Source organism: Perognathus longimembris, chromosome 14, assembly GCF_023159225.1.
Source record: "Perognathus longimembris pacificus isolate PPM17 chromosome 14, ASM2315922v1, whole genome shotgun sequence".
In the NCBI taxonomy this organism is placed as follows: Eukaryota; Metazoa; Chordata; class Mammalia; order Rodentia; family Heteromyidae; genus Perognathus; species Perognathus longimembris.
In genome coordinates, this window is record NC_063174.1 from 58,968,139 (window position 1) to 58,995,023 (window position 26,885).

General features: G+C 55.2%; 1 protein-coding gene across 1 annotated transcript in view; it reads left to right on the top strand.

Annotated features, from left to right (window-relative positions):
- Positions 1–6,728: 6,728 nt before the first annotated feature.
- Positions 6,729–26,885, top strand: part of Eml1 (EMAP like 1) — a 132,419-nt gene continuing 112,262 nt past the window's right edge. Inside the window, exon 1 of the mRNA XM_048361802.1 lies at positions 6,729–6,918. Within this exon, the coding sequence (XP_048217759.1) occupies positions 6,891–6,918 (28 nt within the window). The 5' untranslated portion in view covers positions 6,729–6,890. The remainder of the gene's footprint in view (positions 6,919–26,885) is intronic.

Consider the following 26,885-nt stretch of genomic DNA (forward strand, 5'->3'; position numbering starts at 1 on the left):
GTGACTCCCTCTGAGGGGTGGGGACCAGAGACTACTTTCTTTCCGTCCCTCCCTAGTTGTGCAGCGGCTGCGGTCACCCATCCAAGTGGCCAAGCAAGGTGGATGGGATTAAACACAGTCAGCCTGGGCTCAAATCCTGCCCCCCCCCCCCGGCTTGGCACTAACCATGGGACTTGGGCCTCAGTTTCCCTATCTGTAGGGGAGAACAAATAACAGGACTCGCTTGTCAGGGTGAGCGGAGGGCTTAAAGGCGTTCGCGCTGCAGTCGGAGCCTGCCTCCCAACTCCTGAGACCTAGCGTCTTCTAGCATCTTCTAGCATCTTCCTTGCCTGTGGCAGCGCCAGTGCATTCGCCGTCGGGGAGGGCGGGCCCCGAGGCCTGCAGTTCCCCGAGGTGCCGCGTGGGGCCGCCCTGGCGCACGCTCGCCACCTGCAGTCCCGGCGCCCGCGGAGCTAGGGGCGGGGGCAGGCTGTTCCCTGCTGCCCGCGGCCCCCCCACCCACCCCCGAGGAGCTGGGCGCCCTCCTTGCCCACCACTCCCTCCCCTGGCCTATGGGGGCCTTTTCCAAAGCAGCCCCTGTCCTGTGAAGCCGGACTCGGGGCCGTGGGGAGGGCGCAGGGCTCTGGATCTGCCCGCAGGCCTGGTGGAGGAGGCGGTGCCCCTTCCCCGCAGGGCTTCCAGTTCCAGGGCCTGGGCCTAGAAGGCTGGCGGACGGGCGTGGGGGGGGGGGGTGGAGGGGGCGGGCAGGCTGAGCTGAACCTGCTTTCCCAGGCTGGGCTGCAAGTGATCCTCAGACCCTTTCCCCAAGTTCTGGAAGGGGGGTAGACAGGAAGCTGACTTGGCCCCTGGACCCTGCCTGGGCAGGCAGGCCTTTACACTGACCCCAGACAGGCTTCTCAGGGCCCCCTGTGTGGGGGGCCCTTAAGTCCATAGCTGCCCCGGCCTCGCTGAGCTCCCCACAGCCTCAGGTGTCTGTGTCCGGATGTCCAAAGATAACCCCTGCTGGTGGTGGGCTGTGGAGGGAGCTCTGGAAACACTCCCTGTGGTCCTCCTCACTTTAGGAAGCCGCACTGACTCTCCGGGCACCCGAGGGGGGGGCCGGGCCCTAGGCAGTCCACGTGGTAGGGGCCTGCCCCGCGGGGCAGGGGCCAGGGGGAGGAGGGGAGAGACACGGAAACTGGAACGCCCTGGCTCTGCAGACAGAGTGGGAGACTCTGGGAGAGGCAGCACCCTCTGGTGTGTGGAGCACCCTGTGCCATGGGCCGCCTGAGCCCAGCTTCCCTGTAACCTGGAGTCTTGTGCCACTCCAAAGGGGTCCTGCCTGGTCGCAGCCAGAGGGCAGCAGGGTGGGGGGCATCACCACCCCAGCCGGGGAACCCAGGTCCCTGAGCCCAAGCTGGTAGGCTTCGGGCCTCCTGCCTCCTGCCCTTACCATGTGACAGTGCCCCTTGGCCTCCACAGACGCGAGGGGCTTGCCCTGAGCAGCAGTCTCCCCCCAGTGCAGCCCCGCTGGCTTCTCTGCTAGCCAGGAACCCGGAGGCCAGGGAGGCTGCCTACGCCCACCCAAGTGGTAATCAGCTTAGGGGGTGGGCTGAGTGAGGGCAAGATATGGAAGAAGGGGGGGGTTGTCCAGTGTCTACATGCAAGCCCGTGTGTGCAAGCTTCTCCTGCATGTGGGTCCTGTGTGTAGGAACACCATGTGTACATGTGTGTGTCTGCCCGTGTCTCTACAGCTCCCCTGTAGTCTCCATGATCCTATGGTCTCCTGGACTCTGTCTCTCTGCATAGTAGCTGTGAGTCCTCGTGTGTGTGTGTGTGTGTGTGTGTGTGTGTGTCTGTCTCTCTGCATAGTAGCTGTGAGTCCTCGTGTGTGTGTGTGTGTGTGTCTGTCTCTCTGCATAGTAGCTGTGAGTCCTCGTGTGTGTGTGTGTGTGTGTCTGTCTCTGCATAGTAGCTGTGAGTCCTCGTGTGTGTGTGTGTGTGTCTGTCTCTCTGCATAGTAGCTGTGAGTCCTCGTGTGTGTGTGTGTGTGTGTGTGTGTGTGCGCGCGCTCTGTGTGCCTGGGTGTGTCTGACCTGCCCTCATCTGGAAGAAGTATCTGTTCTAAGCAGAGGCAGGAACAGAGGAGGAAGGACCACCCTGGGCCGGGCTCTGCCGAGTACATTCTGCATTCCACATGCTGTCCGCACCCAGCAAGGCCAGGCTCCAGGCCGCGCGGCCAGGAGGAGGTGGTCTATCTACCTCGTGTGCGCGTGCATCTTCCTTCCACTCACGGCTGCCAAGTCCTGAGAGAAGGCTCCGTGCTCTGCAACTGTCCTTCCTCCGTTTGTGAGGGGACTCAAGGCCCAGGGGGAAGTGTGTTTCCAGCAGGGAGAAGAAGATACCGGATTCCTAAGGCCCCCTTGGGCAGGTAAATGTAAAGAAAATGGGTGTTGGTGGTTGGGTGCAGTGGCACACATCTGTAATCCCAGCTACTCAGGCGGGTCTCTGATGGAGGATCTCTGTTTAAGGTCAGCCTGGGCAGAAAAAAAAAAAGTTAGCAAAGCTGGGCACTGGTGGCCCACACCTGTAATCCTGACTGCTAGGAAGGCTAAGATCCGAGGATCACAGTTTGAAACTAGCTTGGGCAGAAAAGTCCCTGTTAGAATCTTATCTCCAATTAACCTCTCAAAAACTGAGAGTGGAGCTGTGGCTCAAAGTGGTAGAGCACTGGCCTTGAGCAAAAAGAGCTTAGGGACAGCATCCAGATCCTGAGTTCAAGCCCCACCACCACCACCACCAACAACAACAACAAAAGGTAACAAGATCTCCAATCTCAACCAACAGGCTGGGTCAGGTGTCTGTATTCAGTCCTCAGAGGAGGTAATAGCAGGAAGGAAGGTTGCATGTGAGACCTTATTCAAGCCAAGTGCCAGCGGCTCATGCCTATAAGCCTAGCTGTTCAGGAGACTGCGATCCAAAGGACTGTGGTTTGAGACCAGCCCAAGCAGAAAAGTCCCGAAGACTCCATCTCCTAAAAGGGCTGAAGACGTAGTTCAAGTGGTAGAGCACCAGCCAAACAAGCTTGGGGGGTCCTGAGTTCAAACTCCAGTGCTAAAGAGGTGTGGGGGGGGGTCAGGGAGAGAGAGAGCGGCAAGAAGGGAAGGGGGACGGGAAGAAGGGAGGGAGCTGCTAGCAGGGGCAGGGTAGATAGAAGCGGAGTCTCCTCTCTGACCCTACCTTGCTCAGATGCCAGGCTTGGGGCTGGGCTCCCCCATTATCCCGTTCCTCTTCAAGAGACCCACAGTCCCCATGACTGTACGAACCCCCCCTCCACCCCTGGGGTGCCCACTGTGCTTTCCCCACGCCAGCCCCTCCCCTCCCGCCTGCCCCCCATCTGTGCCTCAACGCCTCCCAGAGCTTGGCCCTGACCCGCTCACATCGCATCCACGCATGCTTGTCCTGAGTGCGAGGCTCATTCGTGTACACACACGCGCTCATACAGGAGCACAAGCACATACCGTGCCCTCCCCCCCCCCCCCCGACATGCCCTTGCACCCAGGACCTTCGCCTACCCGCAGTGAGCCCACTCACCACAGCAATGGTCACGGGCCACGGAAGTCCAGTTGTTGTTTGTCTTTTTCTCCCAACACATGTTCCCATAATAAAGAGAACAGGAAGGGACTTGGGGCCCGAGACAGGAAGTGGCCTGCACACAGGAACCGCGCTGGGCGGTCCCTTCCAGTGGGACACGGGGCAGACAAACAGCCGCAGGGTGGAAGGCGCTGAGGTCCCCGGCCTGCGGTTCATTTCCCTGGCCTCCTCTTGCGGGTGGGGGCCGGGTGTGTCCCAGTCACCCCGGGGACCTTGGGGATGCTGCCGTTCAACATCTCCCAGTTGCCACCGGGCCCCTCTCCACCCTGGTTCTGCAGTCCCACTGCCAAGCCCTTGGGCGTGTCCCATGCCGTAGCACCCTGGACCAGATGGGACCCCGATGTCCTGTGTGGGTGTACTGAGCGAGGGCTTCTGTGAGGCTCCTCCTGCTCCCAGGCCGAGCCAAGAACCAAGTACCCAGCAGGTGCTCATCCGTGCTCCCCAGATGTGGAAACGGAGGCACCAAATGCACACAGCAAGGCGGGGCAGAGGAGACAGGTCTGAGCCCGCCTGTGCCCTCCGCTCCTGACGGGTGCCTGAAGCTGGCCGTGGCTTCAGGGGAGACTGGCTGCCTCTTTCCTGAACCCCTTTCCGGACCTTCCTCTCCAGGGGTATAGCTGTCACCTACAGTGACCCTCTGTGTGTACGTGATCTGTAGATCTCTCCTCCCCTCACGGGGGAGGATGCGGCCTTTCTCCTGGAGACCACCTGCCATGCTTCCCCACAACGACCACTCTGCCTCACGTCAGGGTGCGGGAGGCGGTGGTAGGGCCCTGAGGGCTCGGAAGAGGCTCCCCGGTGAATCTGGGGTTTTGCTTTGTTTGTTTGTTGGTGCCATCCTGGGGTTTGAACTCAGGGCCTGAGTACTGTCCCTAAGCTTCCTTTGCTCAAGGCCAGCTCTCGACCACTTGAGCCACAGCGCCCCTTCCATCTTTTTGGGGGGTAGCTTACTGGACATCAGAGTCTCACAGACTTTCCTGCTCGGGGTTGGCTTCAAACCACAATCCTCAGATCTCAGCCTCTTGAGTAGCTAAGATTACAAGCGTGAGCCACTAGCGATCTGGATTGGTTTGTTTGTTTGTTTATCTACTTATTTATTTTTTTGCCAGTCCTGGGGCTTGAACTCAGGGCTTGAGCAGTGTCCCCGAGCTTTTTATTCAAGGCTAGCACTCTACCACTCCTGGCCTTTTTCTGTGTATGTGATACTGAGGAATCGAACCCAGAGCTTCATGCGTACGAGGCAAGCACTCTACCATTAAGCCACATTCCAAGCCCTATTTATTTATTCCCTTAAGATTCTCCTCTCGGTTGGGAGGGACCCAGGATGGGCAACCATCCTAGTTTTCCTATAACAGAGGACATCAGGGTTGCATGCAGGGTGGTCAGAGCTGAAGACAGATAAGTCTCAGACAAACGGGTTTACCCTAGAGGGACTTCAAAGCCATTGGTTCCAGCCAGCTTTACGTGTATCACCCCGCAGGCTGTCCAGCCCAGCTGCGGCTCTCAGCAAGGCGGGGAGCGCATACTTACCAGAGAAGTAGGAGGGCATGGTGAGAAGTGAGCCCGGAGCTGGCAGTCACGGTAGAAGTATCCCTGCAGTCAGACAGGGAGGGGATGGGAGAGGAAGTCTGGGAAATCCCAACCAGGGGAGCAACACAGCCCAGGCTGGGCACCCTGAAACTCTTTCAGAGGGAGGGGATTCCTGCGAGGGTGAGGGGCAGCTCTACAGACCTCCCCACTCCCAGAAGGGGCCTCACCGGTCTCTTCCACCCTCTCCAGGTCTCTGAGCTCAGTGCCAATGGAGGGGCTCCCAGGATGCCCTGACAATGCTGCCCTCCCCCCGCTTTCTCCTGAGTTGTCCCTCAGTCCTGGTGTCCGTTCCTTCAGGAGGCTGCCCTGACTTTGCTTCTCTCTCCTGGGGATCATCACCACATTCAACCCTGTGGGGCCCCCCATTACCTTCCTATTGGGGTTCACCACCTCTTCCCTTGCTCTTGCCCATCTCTTAACGAGGTAACTCAATGCCAGCTCTTCCGAGCAGGCCCCGGAGCCTCCTGGTTAGAGCCAACCTCCCTTCTCTTTCAGCCACTTTGGTCTGTGTGGGAAATGGAGCACAGATGGATAAGCCCTGGGGCACCGTGGAGGTGACACCCCTGGAATTCTAGCCCCCAGCTGGATCTGCTTTCCACCTTGTGGGGACCCAAAAGATGACGGATTGGATTGGCTCCCAGGCAAGCACGCAGCAAGTGCACACTAGTGCTTGTGGAGGCGTGTTCTTTTGTTGTTGTTGGCGGTGGTGGTCGTGGGGCTTGAACTCAGGGCCTAGGCACCTTCCCTGAGCTCTTTTGCTCTAGGCTAGAGCTCTACCACTTTGAGCCACAGTGCCACTTGTGGTTAATTGGAGATTTTCCTGGCTGGGCTGGCTTTGAATGGTGATCCTCCGATCTCAGCCTCCCGAGTAGTGAGGATTCTAGGCGAGGTGTGTTCTTTTGAGGGATATTCCCCCAACACCCCTCAGTGGCAAGTGTGGAATCTGCTTGCTCAGACCCTCAGTATTTATGAAGCTAGTGCCCCCAGTGAAGCTAGATGCCCATAAATAAATGTCCAGTGCTCTTGACCAAACAATCTAAGGCCACGTCAGGCCTTCCTGTGGCCTTGGAGACAGACAGCCTGGCTCCAGGTCCCGGTCGCACCCACCCTGAGTGGGCTGGCTTGCCCTGGGTGGGTCACTTAACCTTGTCTGTGACGTGGGCCTGATGCTGGAGCCTGGAGAGCAGAGCCAGGTGACCGGTGCGGGGTCACTCCGCATGCCTCCGAGTGGGGGTTCGTGTCCAGCGAGCAGCACCCCTCTTCATTCTTCTACCCTAAAAGTCCACGAATGTCCCCGGCTCCTGGGTGGAACCCCTCTCCAGCTGGGAGAGACGGGGCATTGCCGCGTGCCCGCGGCTGGGGTCCTGGACACTGACCAAGCACCCTGGGGTGCAGCAGCTTCTCAGACAGCATTCCGGGGCTGCCTGGGAGAGGCCTCGGCCAGGGGAGGGCAGTGCCTAGATTTATCCACCAATCGCCTGGGCTCCTGGCACGGGAGCACTCTTATCTGCCCAGCCCAGCACGCGGGGGCGGCCCGGCTGCCCGAGGCGGGACACTGCCGAGGGGTGGACGCGGCAGCCCTCAACGCTGCCGGGTGGGTGACAGCGACCGAAGACTCTGCGTGTCCCCGCAGGCCGGTGGCCAGCCGGCCGCCCATCTCCCCCACCATGTCGGACGGCGAGGGGCCCTCGGCCGGTGAGTGGCAGTGCTATATTTACTCACCATGGCTCCGGTTGCACAGCCAAGGCCTCCGGTCGCCAAGGGCACTGGGCCCCCGCAGACTGCAGGCAGCTGCCAGACGGGACCCCCATCCTCCGGGCCTGACACCGGGGGCCTGCAATCCCGGGGGGTGGGGGAGGGAGGTGAGCTTGACTTCCAGCGCTCAGCTTGGCCGCACCCCCTGGATTTCCAGTGGACTACAACAGGAAGCTGCGCCCGCTACGAACTCTCTCAGGCTGACAGCCATGGGGGAGGGGGCAGGGCCGCGGGGGGGGGGGGGATGACCAGGACTTAGCAGGAGCTGGACCCCAAGGTGGGTGCAGGGTTGCCCGCCATTTGCAAAGGTGTGTGTGTGTGTGTGTGTGTGTGTGTGTGTGTGTGTGTGTGTGTGTGTGGTGGGGGTAGGGATTGCTCAGATTCTAGGAGATTCCCTATGCGCTTGAGACTAATGGGAGTCCCCGAGCCCTGGGCCACGGCACGAGGCCGACTTCCTGTGAGCCCCAAGCCCTCCAGGCTGGGAATGGTCAGGCACGGGGGTGAGCCCAGGGACCATCAGGTTCTGCATCCGGACAATGCTTTAGTGGGGACGGGCTGCCCGGCTCCTTTCGGTTGGGGATGACTGAGATGAGGGGCACTCCTGGTCCCCTGAGCTAGCCTTGGGCCCAGTGGGGGCCGGGGGTAGCCTGGTCCAGGGTTCCCCCGGGGACTCTGGAATTAGGCGATTCGAGCTAATTCCTTCCCTTCCTATGTGGGTGCCCTTGGCAAGTGCCTCAACTTCCCTGCACGTCAGTGTCTCCAGGAGACAGTGGCTATGGGACTGAGGCGGCGGTGGAAACGCCACGTGGCAGGGGAACCGAGTGTCTGCCTCGTGGACTTCCGGGGCAGGAGCCCCGAGGGACGCAAGGACGGGGCATCTCCGCTGGCAGGGCCTCCTCGGGAAGCCCTAAAACCCCGAGCTGCCCATCTCAGGGCCCACGGGGGAGCCAAGCCATCCCAGAAGCCACTGGGTGAGTTGTAAGCAACACACCTGTGGGTGTCTAATGTGTGTGTGTGTGTGTGTGTGAGTCTCGGGTGGGGGTCACGGACTAAAGCATCCTGACCTCACCCTCTGCTGCCAGGTGCCAGTCGTGCTGGCTGCCGGAGCCCGGGAGATGCCGCCCCCGACGGCCCTTTCTGGCTGGCGGTGCCCCACACCTGACACGAACCCGGAATAGCGCTCTCCGTCCACCACGGCCGCGGCCCTGGCTCGAGCAGCTTGTCAAGCCGCCCCGCAGGGGGAGACGAGTATTTCAGGAAGGCCAGGACGCTGCGTAGCCTGCCCAGGGGTGGCATCGGTGTCAGCCCGGAGGCCGGGAGGTGCGGCCTCACTGTCCCTTCCCGGGGAGGCTGGGGGCCCTGTTTGTCTGTCCTGCTTCTGTTGGGCCTAGGCTTGGTTTTCCTGGCCATACACGATGATTCATTTCTGCTGTGTGAGCCTGAGATGGAGCCTAATCTGTGGGAATAGAACAGCTTTTGGGTTCAGGGGAGCAGGCTCTCCAAGACCCCCCGTGTCTCGGTTTCCTTATCGGTTAAGTGGAGTCGTGGCAGGGCTTTGGCTGGTCAAGCTGTAGTAAGAATTGAATAACCCAAAGCTTTCATCATGAAGAAAATAATGCCGGGCTGGCTGTTAGGGATATTAGCTGATAGGACCGACTATTCAACCAATAAATAAGCTGCAACTGAGAGAAGGAGCCGGAGGGACCGAACTAGCTGCTGCGCTCTGACTGGTCAGGACGCATCGGTGGCCTCTTGGAGTTAGTGACATCACCTCCACAGTCCAGCTAAGGGAGTGGAGGCCCCGAGGGGCAGGCCTCGCGCCCAGGGCGTCCAGCTGCTGCGCGGTAGAGCGCAGATTCGAACGCACCTCCTCCTCTTTCGCGTGCACAAATCCAAGTTAGGCGCCTCCTCTGGGGGGCCACCTGGCTGGTCCAAGGGGCGGGGCGGTCCTCTCAGAGCCTTTTGTGGCTTGTCGGTGGCAATGCCCCTTTTTATTTCAGAGTCAAGGAGCTAGCTCAGCACTGCCTCTAATCATTTTGAGTGTGTGTGTGTGTGTGTGTGTGTGTGTGTGTGTGTGTGTGTGTGTGTGTTACCTTGTTAGGGCATCAGGAAAATTCCGCAGAGCAAAAGCGCAGCAGGCGGTAGCGGGCTCCAGGATTTATGGCTCTGGGCCTGGGCGGGTGAGCCCAGAGGCTAAGGTTACCAGAGAGTCAGCATCGTATTTATAGCAGGGCCTGCCAGCCCCTGCTCCCGGCAGCCAAGGCACGGCCTTTACAGTTGCAGGCGTTCCAGACCTGACTCTGCCTCAATTCCTCACCGCGCCTGATTGAGCCTCCTCTCTAGGTTGGGGTTGGGCTCTGCCCTTCACTGGGCATAAAGACAGGGTCTGCAAGGGCTTAGCATCTGCCTGGCGTACAGGATGCCCCGGAAGGGGCTGGCTTCACTCCTCCTGGGTCGGTGGAGTAGCTCTTCCTGACTTTGACCTTGTCCTATACCCTCCGCCTCGGCAGGGAGAGAACCCAGGCTTCTGAGCTGTTCCTTTCCTCAGTGCAACCATGCGGCCCTGAGCACCCAGGACAGGCCGTCATGTTCTCACAAAGCCGTGAATGCAGGTGGATCTGGGCCAAGGTTCAAATCCCTGCTCTACTGCTCCCGAAGACATTATGGAGCCGGGGTGTACCCTTAGCTCACTCAGTTCCTCCTGGCACCTGAGAGCTTCCGCTAAAAAGCGGCTAAAAACCCCTGACTGCTCACCAGGGCCAGCGCAGCCCCCATGCCCTTGTTTGTCCTGGTCACCCCAAGCTCTTACCTCAGTTTCTCCCAGAAGGCCACCTCCAGCTACATCATTCCAGACTCCAGGGAAGCTGTGCAGAGTTCCAAGAAGAGGCCTGGCGAGGGTTCCTTCCTTCCATTCCAGGCCAGGAAAGTAGTTGGAAAGGACACCATAGGGTCCCGGGACCCTATGAGTGGAGGAGGTCTCTGAGATGACCTCACGTCTCCAGCTGTGAAGGGTTGAGTCTCCGAGGGGCTGAGCTGGGCTCGGTGCCCTGTGAGTCTCTGCTGCCTGACCCGGCGGGGGGCTGAGCTGGGGGCTGACCAGGAGGGCGCTGGCTGGGCATGTCAGCCTTGCCCCAGAACAGTGAGAGGAAGTCTATATTCAGGGAATGTCAGTGGCAAGACAGAAAGTGGCCTGGGTTTATTCCGCATGGCTTCTGATTGGCTGGCTGCCATCTCTCCTCAGGGCCTGTGGAGAAGACGAAGGCGGAAGCTGCCTGGGTCCGTCCATTTCCTGTGACGATGGCACAGTCCATGAGGTCATCATGAGGAAGAGTTGGGGGTGGGAGGGAGGGAGGTGGTTCATGGGTAGAGTGCATGCCAAGCATGTGCAAGGCCCTGGGTTTGAGTCCCAGGACCTCAGTAAAGATTATAAGGGGGAAGGATTTATTTGGCTCTATTTCAGAGATTTCACTCACTTGGTCTGGTTGCTTTGGGCCGGTGGTGGCACAGTCTGTCATGACAGGAGCAGGTGCGGCTGCTTGCTCAAGGCAATCAGGAAGCAAGAGGGAGATGTCCCCAATGACCTAACTTCCTCCCGCCAGGCCCCATCTCCCAGTAGTGCCGCAGACTAGAGGCAGACTCAGCCTTTAGCATCAAGGCAAGAGGAAGGGACAGCCTTCCACAGATGGACACTAGGAATAGCTGCCCCTGTTGGCTTATTCCCACTTGACCTTTTCTTTTCCAATTTTAAATTAAGTACTCCATTTTGATTATGAAATGCTCAGGGCACCTTGTATAACCTATCATTTGCAAGCATTCAGAATGTGATTTCCAATCGGCGAATTACAAAGCAAGGGCAAGATCTTTCAAACCACTTCTCTCACATACCGACGCCAGTTTGTGCTTAAAAGCACCAATAATATCCATCCATCCATTCACGGATGGACATAGAGGTTCATTCTGTTTCTAGGCGATTATCATCAGTGCTCCAGTGGATATGGACATTCAGATCGTCTCTTCCACATACCAAATTCATTTCCTTTGGAAGTAGAATTGCTGGATCGTATAGCACTGAGGGCTGGCTGAGCACTGTCCCTGGCTTCTTTTTGCTCAAGGCTGGCACTCTACCCCTTGAGCCACAGTGCCACTTCTAGCTTTTTCTGTTTACGTGGTGCTGAGGAATCGAACCCAGGGCTTCATGCGTGCTAGGCGAGCACTCTACCACTAGGCCACATTCTCAGCCCTAGTAGTTCTCTTTTTAACTTATTTTGTTTTGGCAGTACAAGGGGTTGCATTCGGGGCCTTGTGTTTACTAGGCAAGCACTCTGCCTTGAGCCATGCCTCTAGCCTTTTGTGCTTTTGTTATTTTGGGGATGTCTAGTATGTATGTCTATTGAGGCCTGGCCTAGACTGTGATCCTACTATTTACACTTTTGTAATAGCTGGATGATAAGAGCCTAGCATTACGTCTAGCTATAGGTTGAGATGGGGGTCTTGCAAACTTGCAAACTTTGTGCGTGGACTGGCCTTGAACTGCTAATCTCCTGATCTCTGTCTCCCAAGTAGCTGAGCTTATAGGCATAAACCATTGGTGCCGGGCTCGCTATTTGTTTTTTGAGGGAGCTCCCGCTGATTTCCATAGGGCTGTGCTAGTTTACATCTCCACCAACACAGGGCCTCCTCTCCTGGCCAGCATTTCTCTTTTGTTGGACTAGCCAGCCTACCAGGTGTGAGGTGATGTTTCTGTGTGGTTGTGATTTGCATTTCCCTGGTGATGACAGGTGTGGAGTGGTTTTCACCTTCCTGCTTGACATTTGTATGTCTTCTTTTAAGAAGACATCTGTTCAGGTCTTTTGCTCATTTTTTAATTGGATCATTTGGTTCTTTTGAGCTATTTGAGTTTCTTATATAATTCTGTATATTAGGTTCTTGTTAGATGTTTTCAGTTCTCCCTTGGGAGACCCTTCTGGAACCCTCTGCAGATACCAGAATCTCAGGGTGGGCAAGTCTTAAAAGAGTGGAACATTTGCATAACACTTAATACATATCACTCATGTGCAGTAAACCATCTACAGATTTTATTCATTTATTTGTTATTTGTTTGTTCACTGTGGCTTGAACTCGGGGCCTAGGCACTGCTCTTAGCTTTCTCACTCAGACTGGTGCACTACTACTTGAGCAATGCCTGCAGTTCTGGCTTTTGGGTGGTTACTTGAAGATGAGGATCTCATAGACTTTCCTGCAGCCAGGCTGGCTTCAAACTGGGAGCCTCAGATCTTAGCCTCGTGAATAGCTAAGATTATAGGTGCGAGCCACCAGCATCTGGCTTTATATAATCTTCTCGGAGCAAGCGCATGGGTGCCGAGAGCTCCCGGCCCCTCTTGAAGAGCTAAGGGAAGACATGTGTGTGCTAATAATGAGCTGCGCTTAAGCATTCTGCAATGTGCCTCAGTGTCACAACATCGTGTCATATGCAATTAAATCACAGTGTTGTCTGCCATTTAATTTTTTGTTATTATAAAGGTTATATTATACAAAAGGTTGACAGTTATATAAGTAAGGTAATGAGTACATTTCTTTCTGGACGATGTCGCTCCTTCCGTCGCTGTCTCCCAGTTTTTCCCCTTCCATCCCCACTCACAGGTTCTGTAGAGTTCATTTTCAGCATGGTGTCTGGTGAGTACCACTGCGCATGTGTTCACCCTTTCTCCCTCCATTTCCATGCTCCGCTTACCCTCCCAAAGACAGATGGGCGAAGACACAAGGCAAAAACGAAAAGAAAACAAACATAATAAAGACAAAAACCTCTTATTTCCATTTCCTGGAGTTCATTTTGATAAGGAAGAGTATTTTATAGGGTCAGAGGCACAGGAGTATTGCACCTCTGTGTCCCTCCCTTAAGAGTTCCTCCTTTGGGCTCACTGTGTGGGAATGCCTAGAGTCCTACATGATTTACCGTGTCCCAGGGTATTTTATATCTAGCTTCTGCATAGGAGAGAAAACACCTGCCTTTTGTCTCTCTGAATTTGGCCTACTTCAGTAACATCATTTGTACCAGGTCCATCCATTGCCCTGCAAATAGTATCATAGTACTCTTTCTAATGGTTGTATAAAATTCCATTGTATTTAGGTACCGCATCTTTGCAGGCACTCATCTACTGCAGAGCATCCGGGCTGTTTCCAACACTTAGCTATTGCCAATAGTGCAGCGATGGACATGGATATGCACGTGTCTTTACAGTATCCTGACTCATGATGTTCTTGGTGGATGCCCTGGAGTGGTGTGACTGGGTCATAGAGAAGATCTATGTTTAGGTTTTTGAGGAACTTCCGGACTGCTGTCCAGAGTGGTTGTACTAGTTTGCATTCCCACCAGCAGTGCAGGGCGGTTCCTTTTTCTCCACATCCCTGCCAACATCTGTTGCTGTTCAAATTCACAATGTTGTCCAATCTAACTGGGGTGAGACGGAATCTCAGAGTTGTTTTGATTTGCATTTCCTCATATGTTGCTCTGCTAGTCTTTCCTCTTCTAATGAGAGTTCTCTCCTTAGCTCCTTTGCCCATTTAGTGATTGGTTTGTTAGTTTGGGGATGAGTGAGTTTCTTGAGCTCCCTGTATATGTTGGATATTAGGCCTTGGTCAGCTGTATTGCTGGTAAAGATCTTCTCTCAGTCTGTCCTTCTAGTTCAGTAACTATGGCTTTTGCTGTGCAGAAACTTTTAATTTTGATGTAGTCCCACTTGTCAAGTCCTTCTCCTATCCGTTGTACCCCTGGGACTCTTCAGAAAGTTTCTGCCTATGCCTAGAGTTCTAGCATTAATCCTACTCCCTCTTGCAGTAATTTTAGAGTTTCAGGTCTGATGTTGAGGTCTCTGATCCACTTTGAGTTGATATCAGTGCATAGTGACAAACGAGGATCCACTTTTAGTGTTCTGCACACAGATGCCCAGCTTCCCCAACACCAGTGACTGAAGTGACTATCTTTTTTCCACTATATATCTTTGGCTCCCTTATCAAATATCAGATAACTGTAAGCATATCATTTTATTTCTGGGTCTTCTGATCTGTTCCATTGATCTTTGGGTCGATTTCTGCGCCAATACCAAGCTGCTTTTGGTATTATAGATCTGTAGTAGAGCTTGAGGTTTGGGATTGTGATACCACCAGCATTGCTTTTTTTGGTCTAGAATTGCTTTGGTTATTTGAGGTCTCAAAATGAATTTTTGGGTTGTTTTTTCTATGTTGGTAAAGAACATCATTGGGATTTTGATGAGCATTGTGTTAAATTTGTAGATCTCTTCTGGTACTATGGCCACCTTTACAATGTTAATTCTACCTATCCATGGATTTTTTTTTTCTATTTACTGATGTTGTCTTTGATTTCTTTCTTCACATTTTTTTTTTTTTTGCCAGTCCTGGAGCTTGAACTCAGGGCCTGAGCACTGTCCCTGGCTTCTTTTTGCTCAAGGCTAGCACTCTGCCACTTGAGCCACAGCGCCACTTCTGGCCGTTTTCTGTATATGTGGTACTGGGGAATCGAACCCAGGGCTTCAAGTATACGAGGCAAGCACTCTTGCCACTAGGCCATATCCCCAGCCCCCTTTCTTCACATTTTTATAGTTTTGCTTCCTTGGTCAGATTTAGTTCCAGATTTGCTTAATTCTGTTGGCTAGTATTATATTGAAGAGCATTGCATCTGTGTTCATCAGAAAGATTGGCCTATAGTTCTCTCTCTTTTTTTGAGTCATTTAAACTTTTAGAAAAATGTTTGAAAAGAAGCGATCAGGACAGCGGCAGGTAGAGATCAAGGCCAGGTGGGGACAGAGGGAAAGGTGGCATTTGCTGGTGGAGGAGAGAGGACTCTGGAGAAAGTGACCCCATTAGCAGTTTGATCTCAGGCTTCAAACCTCCAAACTCGTGACTGCATTCGTTTCTGTTATCCAGAAAAGAAAAAGAAAAGTGCAAAAATAAATTTCTGAAAGATCTGCTTCCAGCCCCGGCCAGGAAATCCTCACTGAGGAAAATGTGAGCTGCGGGCTGTTGAGCTCCTCTTTGTTGTGCTATTTGTCAAGGCCCAAGGAGGGAGGCTACTGGTCAAGCTGACCACAGAATGTGCAGGTCTAAAACGCGGGATGTGTTCAGAAGGAAGCGACTGTAGAAAGATGTTGGGGAGGGGAGGGGGGTGCAAGGAGAAACTGGGTGTGGCAGCTCACACCTGTGATCCTAGCTACTTGGGAGGTCAAAGATCAAGAGGATTGCAGCTGGGCGGAACATTTCTGAGACTCCTCCATCTCAAGCAACACACCTTTCCAGCTGCGCAGAAAGCATAACTAGGACGTTTGCCGTTGAGGCTGGTCTGGATAAAAAGCAAGACTCCATTGAAACAATGGGAGCAAGAAGTGCTGGAGACGTGGCTCAAGTGGCATAGTGCCTGCCTAGCAAGTAGAGGGCCCTGAGTTCAAACGCAAGTACCATCAAATAATAATATAAAACTGGGAGTAGAATGTGTCTCGTGGCTCTAACAACAGTTTGTATGTTTTCTCAGTTCTGTCAAATCAAGGAAGCTATGGTGTCCGTTAACAGCAGATCAAACTGAGGGCCTTTGTGCTGTCTCTGGGCTTCTTTTGCTTCAGGCTAGTGCTCTACCACTTGAGCCGGAGCACCACTTCTGGCTTTTTTGGGTTTTTTTTTAGTAGTTTATTGGTGATAAGAGTCTCCCAGAGTTTTCTGCACAGTCTGGAACCTCCTGAGTAGCTATGATAGCAGACACGAGCCACCAGCACCTGGCTGATAGCAGGTCTTTCATAGTGTATTCATGTAGCTGAAGTTAAACAAAATGTGATCGCCTTACAGGGAGCATGGCCTCAGCACCCGTGGGATTGGTGGATAAAGAGCATGCTGGTTTGCAAACCCTGCTTGGGGCCTGGAGAAGGCCTTACTGTGAAGGTCTGGTTTCTCATTGGGGTCCGATTGCTTGCACTGACTGAGGGTTGTTCTGCTTTGTGCGGGGCGGGGGGGGGGGAAATGCTCCTGATATTTTGGGAGCCCCAGTTAAATTGTTTGGACAACTCTCTACTAGATTCAAACACATTCTCTAGGGATTCTGCTTCGTTTATTCTGGGTGGAAAAACATGTCAAGGCCGGCACCATCGCAGCAAACCCTCTTCCTGCTCCTTGCAAGGACCAGGCAAGAAGTCTACAGTACGCACTGCACAGCGGGGGCTCATTTGCCCCCAGTCCTTGCTGTTGTTGCTGTCAACATTGTAGCTCTATTTTATAGTATCTTTCTAAAGATGCTGAAATGGCTGTGTGATTTCCCACAGTGCACAGTCCTCGAATCCCAGCCTGGGGCCCTCTTTGAGCGGCTGTCTTTCCCAAAGCAGGCAGCAGGTGTGGGGAGGGCTGTGACCAGGAGCCACGACAAGCAGGCTGGGTCCCGCGGATGGCTCCGTAGAGGGGAGGGTGAGTCGGAGAGTCCGGGTCTGGCGGCTTGGCCCCCAGCTGCTCTGTCGCTGAAGCCTTGGCCCTTGGCCAGTCCTTCCCATAGGGTGGAGGCTAGGGGTGTCTGGGGTAGAGAAACCCAGCTCTTCCCTGCTGGCAAGCCAGGGGCTTGCACTCCCCCCCCCCCCCCACTGTGCGGTGCAGCGCTCTGCTGCCTCAGTTGACCGAGATGAGCTTTGATCCCTTGGCTCTGCTCCATGACCCTAGTAGGTTCAGCCACACTTGAGGCAAGCAGACTCCTCCATGGCCAGGCCCTGCGTGCCTGTGCTGTCCCGGCGCCTCCCTCCAGCCCCCAGCTAGGGGCTCCTCTAGAAAGGGCTCTGGGCTGTTCTCTGTGTACAGAGGGCATGTCTTTCCATGAGACCTGGATCTCAAGGCTATGGGTGCCAGCAGGAAACTTCCCTTTCCTGTCTGATGGCTGGACTTGGGCCTTGCTGGCCTTCCAGCCCGCGGATGCCCTATGCCGGGCTCAGGAGAGGTTTGTGGAATGGAGAATTAAGAACTACATGTGTTTCCTGATCCTATTGTGTATGCTTGGGGTGGGGGTGGTATGACCACGGAGTCCTGGAGTTCAAAGCCAGCCTGGGCTATGTAAGTCCTTGTCTTAAAAAAAAGCAAAAAAATTGGAAAAATGACAAATAAATGTTTCACGTAAGCATGAGGTCTGTTGGCCGCGTGTCCCAGGTCTGCAGCCCCAGCCATGCTGGGATTTGGAAGCAGGCAGTCAGGCCTGTAATGGTGGTGTGTGCAGTGAATGTGGAAAGACGTTTTGTCATTGTTTCCTAACCAACACGGTGCAATAGGCGTTTAGGTTGTGTTTGGTGTTGTAAATAACATAGAAGTGATTTCGACTTTGCGTGTGTACTCTATGCAAGCACAATACTATTTTCTGTATGGGAACTTCAACTTCCAAAGATTTCAGTACCTTTTTCCCTCCCTCCCTTCCTTCCTTCCTTGCTTCCTCCCTCCCTTCCTTCCTTCCTTCCTTCCTTCCTTCCTTCCTTCCTTCCTTCCTTCCTTCTCTCTCTCTCTCTCTCTCTCTCTCTCTCTCTCTCTCTCTCTCTCTCTCTCTCTCTCTCTCTCCCTCCCTCCCTCCCTTACTCCCTTTCTTTCAAAAAAAATTGTTTTTGCCAGTCCTGAGACTTGTACTCAGGGCCTCGGCATTGTCTCTGAGCTGGCGCTCTACCACTTGAGCCACAGCCCCACTTCCATCATTTTGGGTGGTTCATTGGAGATAAGAGTGTCACAGACTTTCCTGCCCTGATCCTCAGATCTCAGCCTCCTGAGTCGCTAGGATTACGGTGTGAGCCACCGATGCCCAACAGATTTCACGGGGCGCTGGCACCGACACCCTAGAGACTCGGAGGGGTGACTGCATATCCCCAGCATCCTTTATTGGCAACTACAGACCGTCCCTACCCCCTGGAGCGCTTCCCTGCGAAGCAGGCCAGCCCGCAGGGAGTGCCCAGGTCCCACCTGCGTGGGAGCCGGGCCCGAGCGGCTGCTCCACCGAGGCGCGAGGGAGCTGGTCTCCCAGGAAACAGCACAGCCACGGATGCCCCTTTGAGCCTCCAGAGCCGGAGCCCTGGTTGGCTGGTGAACCGCAGCCTGCCGAGAACATTGCCTCCCCCTGGCTTCCAGACCCCCGCTAAGGAAAGTAATTTATGGCCCTGAGAAAACAGGGCCTGAACAATGGGAGGCATGGGGCGGGAAGAGCAGCAGCTGGTACCTTTAAAAATGTACATTTAAAGTAATCCTTCTATGGTCCTGTTTGAGACAGGGTCTCACCATGTAGCCCAGATTGGCCTTGAACTTGCAGTCTCACGTGTGCGGGGTTGCCTGGCATGTTCCACCATGTCAGACACACATTTTAAAAGAGCAGTGTTTTCAAAGAGTAAAGGTCCAATAAGGAAACACATCTTAAGGGTGACAATGAAAGAGAAACACCAGGCAGCAGAAAGGCAGAGATGCAAAGAGAGCCGGAGATTTTGTGTGTGTGCCAGTCGTGGGGCTTGAACTCGGGGCCTCGGTGCTGTCCCTGAGCTTTTACGCTCAGGGTTCGTGCTCTACCACTTGAGACCCAGCGCCGTTTCCAGCTTTTCTGCTGGCTCATTGGAGATAGGAGTCTCATGGACTTCCCTGTCTCACTGCCTTGAACCTCCATCCTCAGAGCTCAGCCTCCTGAGTAGCTAGGATTATAACATGAGCCACCAGCACTTGGCTTAGGCAAGACCTTTGACCTGGGGGAGTCGTGGCTTCGCCTCCCCGCCTGGTCCTTTACAGGCCAGTGACTGAATTGGGCGAGCCTCAGTCTCCCTGTTTGCCCCGCAGGTCTATGAGAAGGAAGCAGCGAAGTTGGTGGGCACACGGTAAACAGCATGCATAGGGGAGGAGGAAGGCCTCCAGAGAGGTGACCCCGATTCCACCAGCACCGCTAATTCCAGGTGAATTCCCATCTGGGCCTGGCAGCCCAGGCCCCCGGCCCCTCTGCTGGTAAACTCTTCATGGAGAACTCACCACTGAGGGTAAAGCCTCCCTCCTCCATCCATGCAGCCTCCAGTAGATGGCGGGTACCGAGGGCAGGTGCGTGTGTCCGAGTCGCCTCTCTCTGCAGGCCTGGCACCTCGTAGCTATGCAACAGTCATCTGGTTACCGCTTATCGTTTCTTCCTTGGCATTAGGGAGGTGCTTGCCTCGCTGCCATCTGCAAAGGCCCTTCACCAGCACTGTCCTGGTGACTGCTCCCCGTAGTCCAGGGTTATAAACATGGAAACTGAGGCCCGCAGGGGGGAGGAGCAGCACGGGGCAAGCCTGTAGGGGCAGAGGCTCGGGGGGCAGGGCTGCCAGGCAGCAACGCTGGAGAACCTTGTCCTAAAATGCCCGAGAGCCTCCTAAACTCTGCCACAGGACCACTGGAGCCTTCGGGATAAATGCCTTCCTGTCTCTGGGCCTCAGTTTCCCCAGTCTGTGAAACGGGAGAGGAAGCTGTAGTTACTGGTCTCTAAGATACCTCCCAGGCCAGTTGCGGTCACCTATGTTTGTAACTCCACACGTGGGAGGCAAAGACCGGCAGGACTGGAGCTCAAGGCTAGCCGGAGCACAGAGTTAGCAAGACTCCCTCATCCTAGCAAACACATGCCGGGGAGGGTGGTTTGTATCTGTGATCCCCGTTACTTAGCAGGCCTAGAGATAGGAAGTTTACCATCTTCCTCTTCAATTATGATGCCTCTGGGTGAAACCGCAGAATCCCTACCTGAAAAATAACTAAAAGCTGAAGGGAGGTGGGGCAGCGTGGCTCAGGTGGCAGAGCAGCTGCCTAGAAAGACGTGTGTGTGTGTGTGTGTGTGTGTGTGTGTGTGTGTGTGTGTGTGTGTAGGGAGTGTTCCCATCTTCCAGGTAGAATGCCACGTCCCCTGCCCCCTGCTGGCCCACCACCGTGGCGTGATGTCTCGGGGCCCCGGGGGACCCCATCAGCCCTCTGGCAGGCCACGCTGCGGCTCCCACCGGGGCCTCCCTGGCTCCCCCGGCTGACGGAGGAGACCCAAGGCAGTGGCTGCCAACTGCCCAGTGCTCCCTTCAGACGTTTTGCACGTTCATCCTCAGCTGTCCGCTTGTGTGTGACTGGACTGTAGAGTCAGCCGCACCGGCCAGGAGAGTCTACACACACTCACATTCAAGCCTTGTTTGGGGGATAGATAGGACGAATGAGTCAGCCAGCATCCCGGTGGCATGGGGTAGACAATGCGGGTGAAGCCATCTGCCAGGGGCGAGGCCTGGGCATGGCCACTAGCCTCAGCGTCCCTGTCGTTTGGGGTGTGCAAGCCCCGCCCTGTGAGATGTTGCCCCGACTTTCCCCGGCCGTGTTAAGGAAGCCCAGGATGTAGGAGGGGCTACATCAGGCCCCACGCGTGACCCCGGGGACAGCAGGCCTCTGCTTCTGGGTCCATATGGAGAATGAGAGGAGACAGGTGGCCCGCAAGGAAAGCTGTAAACCTAACCAGCCCTAATCCACTAATGATTTATCTCCCTTTCATGAGGAGGCCAGGAACAACAGGCCTTTGTGTGTGCTCTTTTGGGAAAAGGAGGGAACGCAGAAGGTAAGTCAGGTGTTGGCATCTTATCTTTCCTGGCAAAGCTAGGCCTCTGGGCCAGGTCTCTGCTGGCACCTGAAGGAAGCATGAATAATAGAAGGGCTGTCACTGGGCTCCCAGCCACCCTGTTTGTGTTGGGGAGCTAAGGAGGTGGACTGGAGAACAGGCAGTCTTGGGCAGGCTGGGGGTCTTAAAGGCCCATAGCATCTCTGCCGCAGTGTGAAGACCCCTCGGGTCTCACAGCTGGGGGGGTCCTCGTGAAATCAGGTTTTCAAACCCCGGGCCAACAGTCCAGGAATCCCAAGTTAGATCCAGCCACCTGCCCTCACGTGCCAAGTAAGGAGACACGGGGCAGAGCAGAGAAAGGAGGTGCACCCCACGGCAGGCGTGGGAAGACAGCACTTCAGTACATTGTCACATCTGCAGGCATGGGCTTCGGGTGAAACAGGGAGAATTGAGGGCAGGGGTGGGACAGGTATGCAAAATTAAAACAGTCCCAGGTCACAGGTATGGATGGCCTGGTTGACAGTCCAATCAATCTTTGTCCTTGGAGGAATTCCAGAGAATTGTTATCACTGTTTTACTGGAACAGAACAAGAACATGGGGGTTTCCTGGGTTTGGGGCTGTGTTCGTTAGGAGAATAGGAAGAAGGAGTTGCTTTTTTGAGGGGGTAGTTTGCCTTCCACACAAGATGCTAATCTGAATCTTCTTTCTCCTCCTGGAAAGAAGGTGATTGCAAAGAGAATAGCTCAGATCAAAGGCACAGATACAAAGTTGGGGGCCTTTTGGTGAACTCAGGAGAGCCAGTCCAGGCGTATTTTAGATTGCCTCTTCCCCCGGGACACCTCGCTAAACTCGCGAAGTCCCCACCTTCTCACCGGTGACAGCCTCGGCTGCTTCTGGTGGGGTGATTTTCCCTCCTGGGAAAGCGGGAACTCCTCTTGCCTCCACACCTCCGGCGTGTGTGCATGTGCGTGTGTGTGTGTGTGTGTGTGTGTGTGTGTGTGTGTGTGTGTGTGCATACACACTGGTCCTGGGGCTTGAACTCGGGGCCTGGGTGCTGTCCTGTAGCTTTTTTGCTCAAGGTGAGCACTCTACCACTTGAGCCACAGCTCCACTTCTGGCTTTTTTTGGGGGGGGGCACTGGTGATTCATTGGAGATGAGAGTCCCACAGACTTTCCTGACCTGGCTGGCTTTGAACCTTGATACTCAGATCTCAGCCTCCTGAGTTAGCTAAGATGACAGGTATGACCTACCAGTGCCAGGCTTCGGGACTCCATTTCTACTTTGCACCGATGCTGACCGGTGCTGGCCTTCCAAGGGGCAGTGTGGAGAAAGAGGTTTTCGTGTGGCCATGGGGGCCGAGCAGAAGCTGAGGAGGAGGTGTGGCCTTTCGACCTGGACCCACTCTGGGCCAGGCTCCAGGCTCCCCCAGGAGGACGCGGAACTCCGAGGGTACCCGGCACCCGCCCAGGTCACCTGCTGGCAAATGGAAGCTTCACATCCTCATCCAGGCCTGGCCGGCTCCACAGGGGACTGTGTCAACCTGGGTGTGGCTTTGGGCCCAAGAGAGCCGGAGAGTGGAGTTAGGATTGTGCTGGGTGAGCTCCAAGGCCCACCCAGCCCTGAGCCACTGCACTGGGGCCCGGGGGCACCGACAATGCGGTTAGCTTCTGATTTTAGGGAGTCTTTGTAGTGGGGGTGGAGGGGGCCGGCAGCTGGCCGGTAGCTGATGGAGAAGTCGCAGGGTGCAGCCCTGGGCCTGCCTTAAGGTAGGGACAGGGAGGCAGAGGGGGACTGGCAAGGGGGATCTGTGCAGTTCCACTGTGAGTCCCTGCCCAGCCGGATGCCCAGGCGGAAGCTGGAGGAGGCCTGCGGCTGGAGTTCCCTGGGGTTGGCAGCTCAGAACCCAGAGGTGCTTCCCAGCTGGGCACAGTTCCCAACCCTCAGGGGTGGTTCCCAACCTTGGTGGGTGTTAGGGTCAACTGGCCCAGAGAGGTTGCTGGAGTGCGGCATTCTGAGGTTTTGTAGTGTGTGCCTGTAGTCTCAGCTACAGGGAGGCGGAGGCAGGAGGGGCTCCTCAGCCAAAGGGCGGAAGGCTGCACTGGCAATGCAGTGAGACTCTATGTCCAAAGCTCAGACCAACAACAGAATCACCTCCCAGGATGCACTTTGGAGCCCCACCTAGCCAGAAGCAAGCAATGTGGCGTGGGAGACCCTCTGTCTCGGTTCTTGGGCCTATTCATGAAGATGTGCCCACTTCCTTCTCACCTCTCCATCTGTCCCCCCACGCTGTGCGAGCCCGCACCCCACAGGGCACACACAGACGACTGGAGTTCTCACTCGTGGAACACGTGCAGGCTGGTCACGGGACATGCGGACACACTTGTTCACCCGAGACGGCCAGTGCGGTTTGCAGCGCCCAGGGCAGGAGGAACATGCACAAGAACTCCAGAAAGTCACAACGGCGATGGCGTAGCATTAAAGCAAACCACCGTGAGACAGCAGAGGCTCCAGGTCCTGCCTGCTGCAGTGTTGCATTTGCGCCCATCTGAGACCCTCATGAATACGTGTGCCCCGTGACACAGGCCGGCGTGAATACACTCGTGGGTGCATGCACACAATGTCTTTTCACATAGACTCACAAGCAGGAAGGTTTGAAAACTGACCGTGTGTGTGTGTGTGTGTGTGTGTGTGTGTGTGTGTGTGTGCCCACACATGCTGGTCTTGGGGGCTTGAATTCAGAGCCCGGACACTGTCCCTGAGCTGTTTTGCTCAATTCTGGCTTTTTGGTGGATAATGGAAGATAAGAGTCTCACCGACGTTGCTGCCCAGGCTGACTTTGAACCACAGTCCTTAGCCTCCTGAATAGCTAGGATTACAGGTGTGAGCTATGAGTGCACTGCTTGAAAATTGACTTTTTATTGAGGTGGGGGAGTGAGCTGGTGAGCTTTTTTTTTTTTTTTTTTTTTTGGCCAGTCCTGGGCCTTGGACTCGGGGCCTGAGCACTGTCCCTGGCTTCTTTTTGCTCAAGGCTAGCACTCTGCCACTTGAGCCACAGCGCCACTTCTGGCCGTTTTCCGTATATGTGGTGCTGGGGAATTGAACCCAGAGCCTCATATATACGAGGCAAGCACTCTTGCCACTAGGCCATATCCCAGCCCCTGGTGAGTTTTTAATACGAGAAAAATCCAAGTTGAGTCACACACAAGTGGCTTGTAGCAAAAATGCCAGATGGGGTATTGTATGATTCACGGTCTTGGGTTTCATGAGTAACATTTTAATGGGGTGGTGACTACTTTGGGAAAACTTTATAAGCCTCCCCCCTCCCCAAATCCAAGTTAAACAGGCACAAATACTCCCAGAGCTATAAAGCTCCCTGAATAAAACGTGGGCTTAGGGGTTTTGTGAAGATTCCTCTGGAATAGACCAAGTACGATGCACGATAGCTTTCTCCCTTAGGAGTCGGAAGGAAGGAAGCTGGGGTGTGTTGAGCTTTCTGTGCAGCCCGTGTGTTTGGTGGTGCACACGCGCGATCCATGCAGCATGTGACCTGGAAGAGGCAGGCACGGCGCCTGGCATACAGCAGGGGCAGCGTAAGGGACGGCTACGGCTGTACCTCATCGGAGTCCCGCCAGGATCCCGGTGACGGTGAGAAGCTCATTGTTTCCAGGGCCACTAAGGAAGATCTTGCCATGAAACCCCCCACACACAGGCAGGGGGAGAGGCGCGGGGGGAGGGGGTGTCTGAGCAGCGGTGGGAGCCAGACCATCAGGGCAGATTCTTTTCCAGCACACCGTGGAGAGACTGAGGCCCGGAGGGCCAGGGACTTGGGCCACGTGACAGAGACTTTTGCTTCTTGCTGTCCTATGGAAGGCGGGGGAGCACGGATCGAGACCATGGCATGGCCCCCGTGGTCTAGTGGGACAGATCTGCCTCCGTGTGCACTGCTTACGCGCCCCTGCTTGGGCAGCCTGGGAGTTAAAGGGCTCCCCACGACGGGCATTTTGATCTTTAGGTCTCTCATAGCTCCTCGAAGGCAGCCACAGCTGGGATTCTTCTCCAAAGCATGTTTTCAAGACCAGCAGGAATTTTTGAGGACTGAGGTCTACCCTGAGCTGGGTCACCATACGCAACGATTCATTATGCAAGGATTCTTCACAGACAGGCAACTGGCCTTGGAAGGCAATGAGCTCATGAATATGCAGAGGCGGGTCCTCATCAATTATGCATTTCATACCCGCCTTCTCTGGGAGAGGCCAAGGAGGGCTGAGTGATTTTTAGCCTGAGGCGACAGAAGGCTTGCTCTTGGGGACCTCTCCCTCCCCCTTCTCCAGGCACTGGCTGGGTACCCCCAGCTCTGCGGCTGATGTGATGCGGGCAGGTCAAAGCAAGCCTGTCTGATCGTGATCAGGACCAGGCCGGCAGGTGTTGAAAGCCATCTGACCTTACTGGGGCCAGTGACAGAACAGCTGCGGCCCAGATGTGGGATTTACACATTCTCCACGTGGGTGCCCTGGGCACCTGGGCTCTGTGGCGCAAGCGCTGCTGGGCTGGGCGTGAGGTTGGAAGTACCTGGAAGGACAGGGCTCCCCTCTCCCTAACGTGGATATCCGGGATGGGCAGAGGTAGCAGCTCTGGGCCTCTTCCTGCCCTGCCCCTTTCTCCTCCTCTCATTCAGGATCCACCCCCCCACCCCCAACAGGGGCACAGAGAAGGCCCACTGTCAGCCAGGGTTGGGGGCCATGGTAACTTTGAAGGGCCTGAGTGGCTCAGGTTCACCCCTTCCCAGAGGGCTCTTGTTCCTCCTGCCCATCTCCCCTGATTTCATCCATCAGAACCATTCTCTGGGGGTTTGGTGGCTGCCTTGATGCAGCCCTGGGTGGGAGTTCTTGCTCCTATGTGTGTCCCCTCACGTGACAGTTGTCAGAACCTTGGCTGATATCCTTGGCCGCAGGGATGGAGGCACTCCTGGACACTTCCGGTCATTCCTCCTCAAGCCCTCCTGGGAGGCGTGCGGTGGCTGGCTTACGGTCTGGGCCACAGCCAGGGAGGGATGGTCTGGGATGGTCCTGAGCTGTCCTAGAGGACGGGTGGTATTGCTATTCTCACACCATGTCCAACAGACCCGGCCAGCAGCTCCAGCTGAGTGCGCGGGGACCGCCCACTCTTCACAGTTCTCTGCAGCAGGGCCCGGGAAGCCAGCTCAGACGTTACCTGCAGCCCGGCACCAGTGGCTCACGCCTGGAACCCTCGCTACTCAGGAGGCTGAGATCTGAGGATGGTGGTTCAAAGCCAGCCTGGGCAGGAAAGTCTGCACACGACTCGGATCTCCAATTAACTAATCAAAAGCTGGAAGCGGCGCTGTGGCTCCAGTGGTAGAGCGCTAGCCTTGAGCAAAATAAATAAATAAAAATAAAACACAAAAACGCTCAGGGAGAACTACCAGGCCCTGAGTTCAAGCCCCATTACTGACATAAACAAATGTATTTTCATGGATCAAGAGCTGGGTCCTGGGCTCAAACCATTCCATTCTGTAAAACAGCAAACTTTCAAGTGTGTGTGTGGGAAGAAAGCTCTGCTAGCGGGAGAACAGGAAAGCAGTTATAATGGCAGCACTTGGGGTCTGGGCAGCCCCCATCTTCCCTCTGTGCCATACATATCACATGCGCCCCGTTGCTTCACTAACCATTTTTTTTCCTTCTCTTTTTGTCATTCATGGGTCTTGAACTCAGGGCCCCCGTACTGTCCCAGAGCTGTTTTGTGCTCAAGGCTATTGCTTTACTACTTGGAGCCACAGAGCCAGTTTTGGGTTTTCTGGTAGTTAACGAGAGATAAAAGTCTCATGGAGGGCTGGGAAGGTGGCTTGGTGGTAGAGCACTCGGCTAGCATGCACGAAGCCCTGGGTTTGACTCCTCGGTACCACACAAAAGAAAAAACTGAAAGCTGTACTGTGGCTCAAGTGGTAGAGTGCTAGCCTTGAGCAAAAGAAGCTCAGGGACAGAGCCCAGGCCCTGAGTTCAAGCCCCAGGACTGGCAAGGAAAAAAAAAAAAAAGAGTGTCATGGACTTTCCTGCCAGGGCTGACTTTGAACCATGATCCTCAAGTCTTAGCCTTCTGGGTAGCTGGGGTTACATGCGTGAGCCACGGGTGCTGGGCTGCTGCATTGTCTTGGGAGTTACTTATTCCACAGAACTGGCTAAACCCGGTGCAGGAAGTCAGCTTCCTGCGTGGAACCATCCCCTTGTGTCTGGGCGCCATGCAAGGTTTTTAAAGTCATTGTTCTTACGAGGGCGAGAGGAGTTTGAGTCACACAG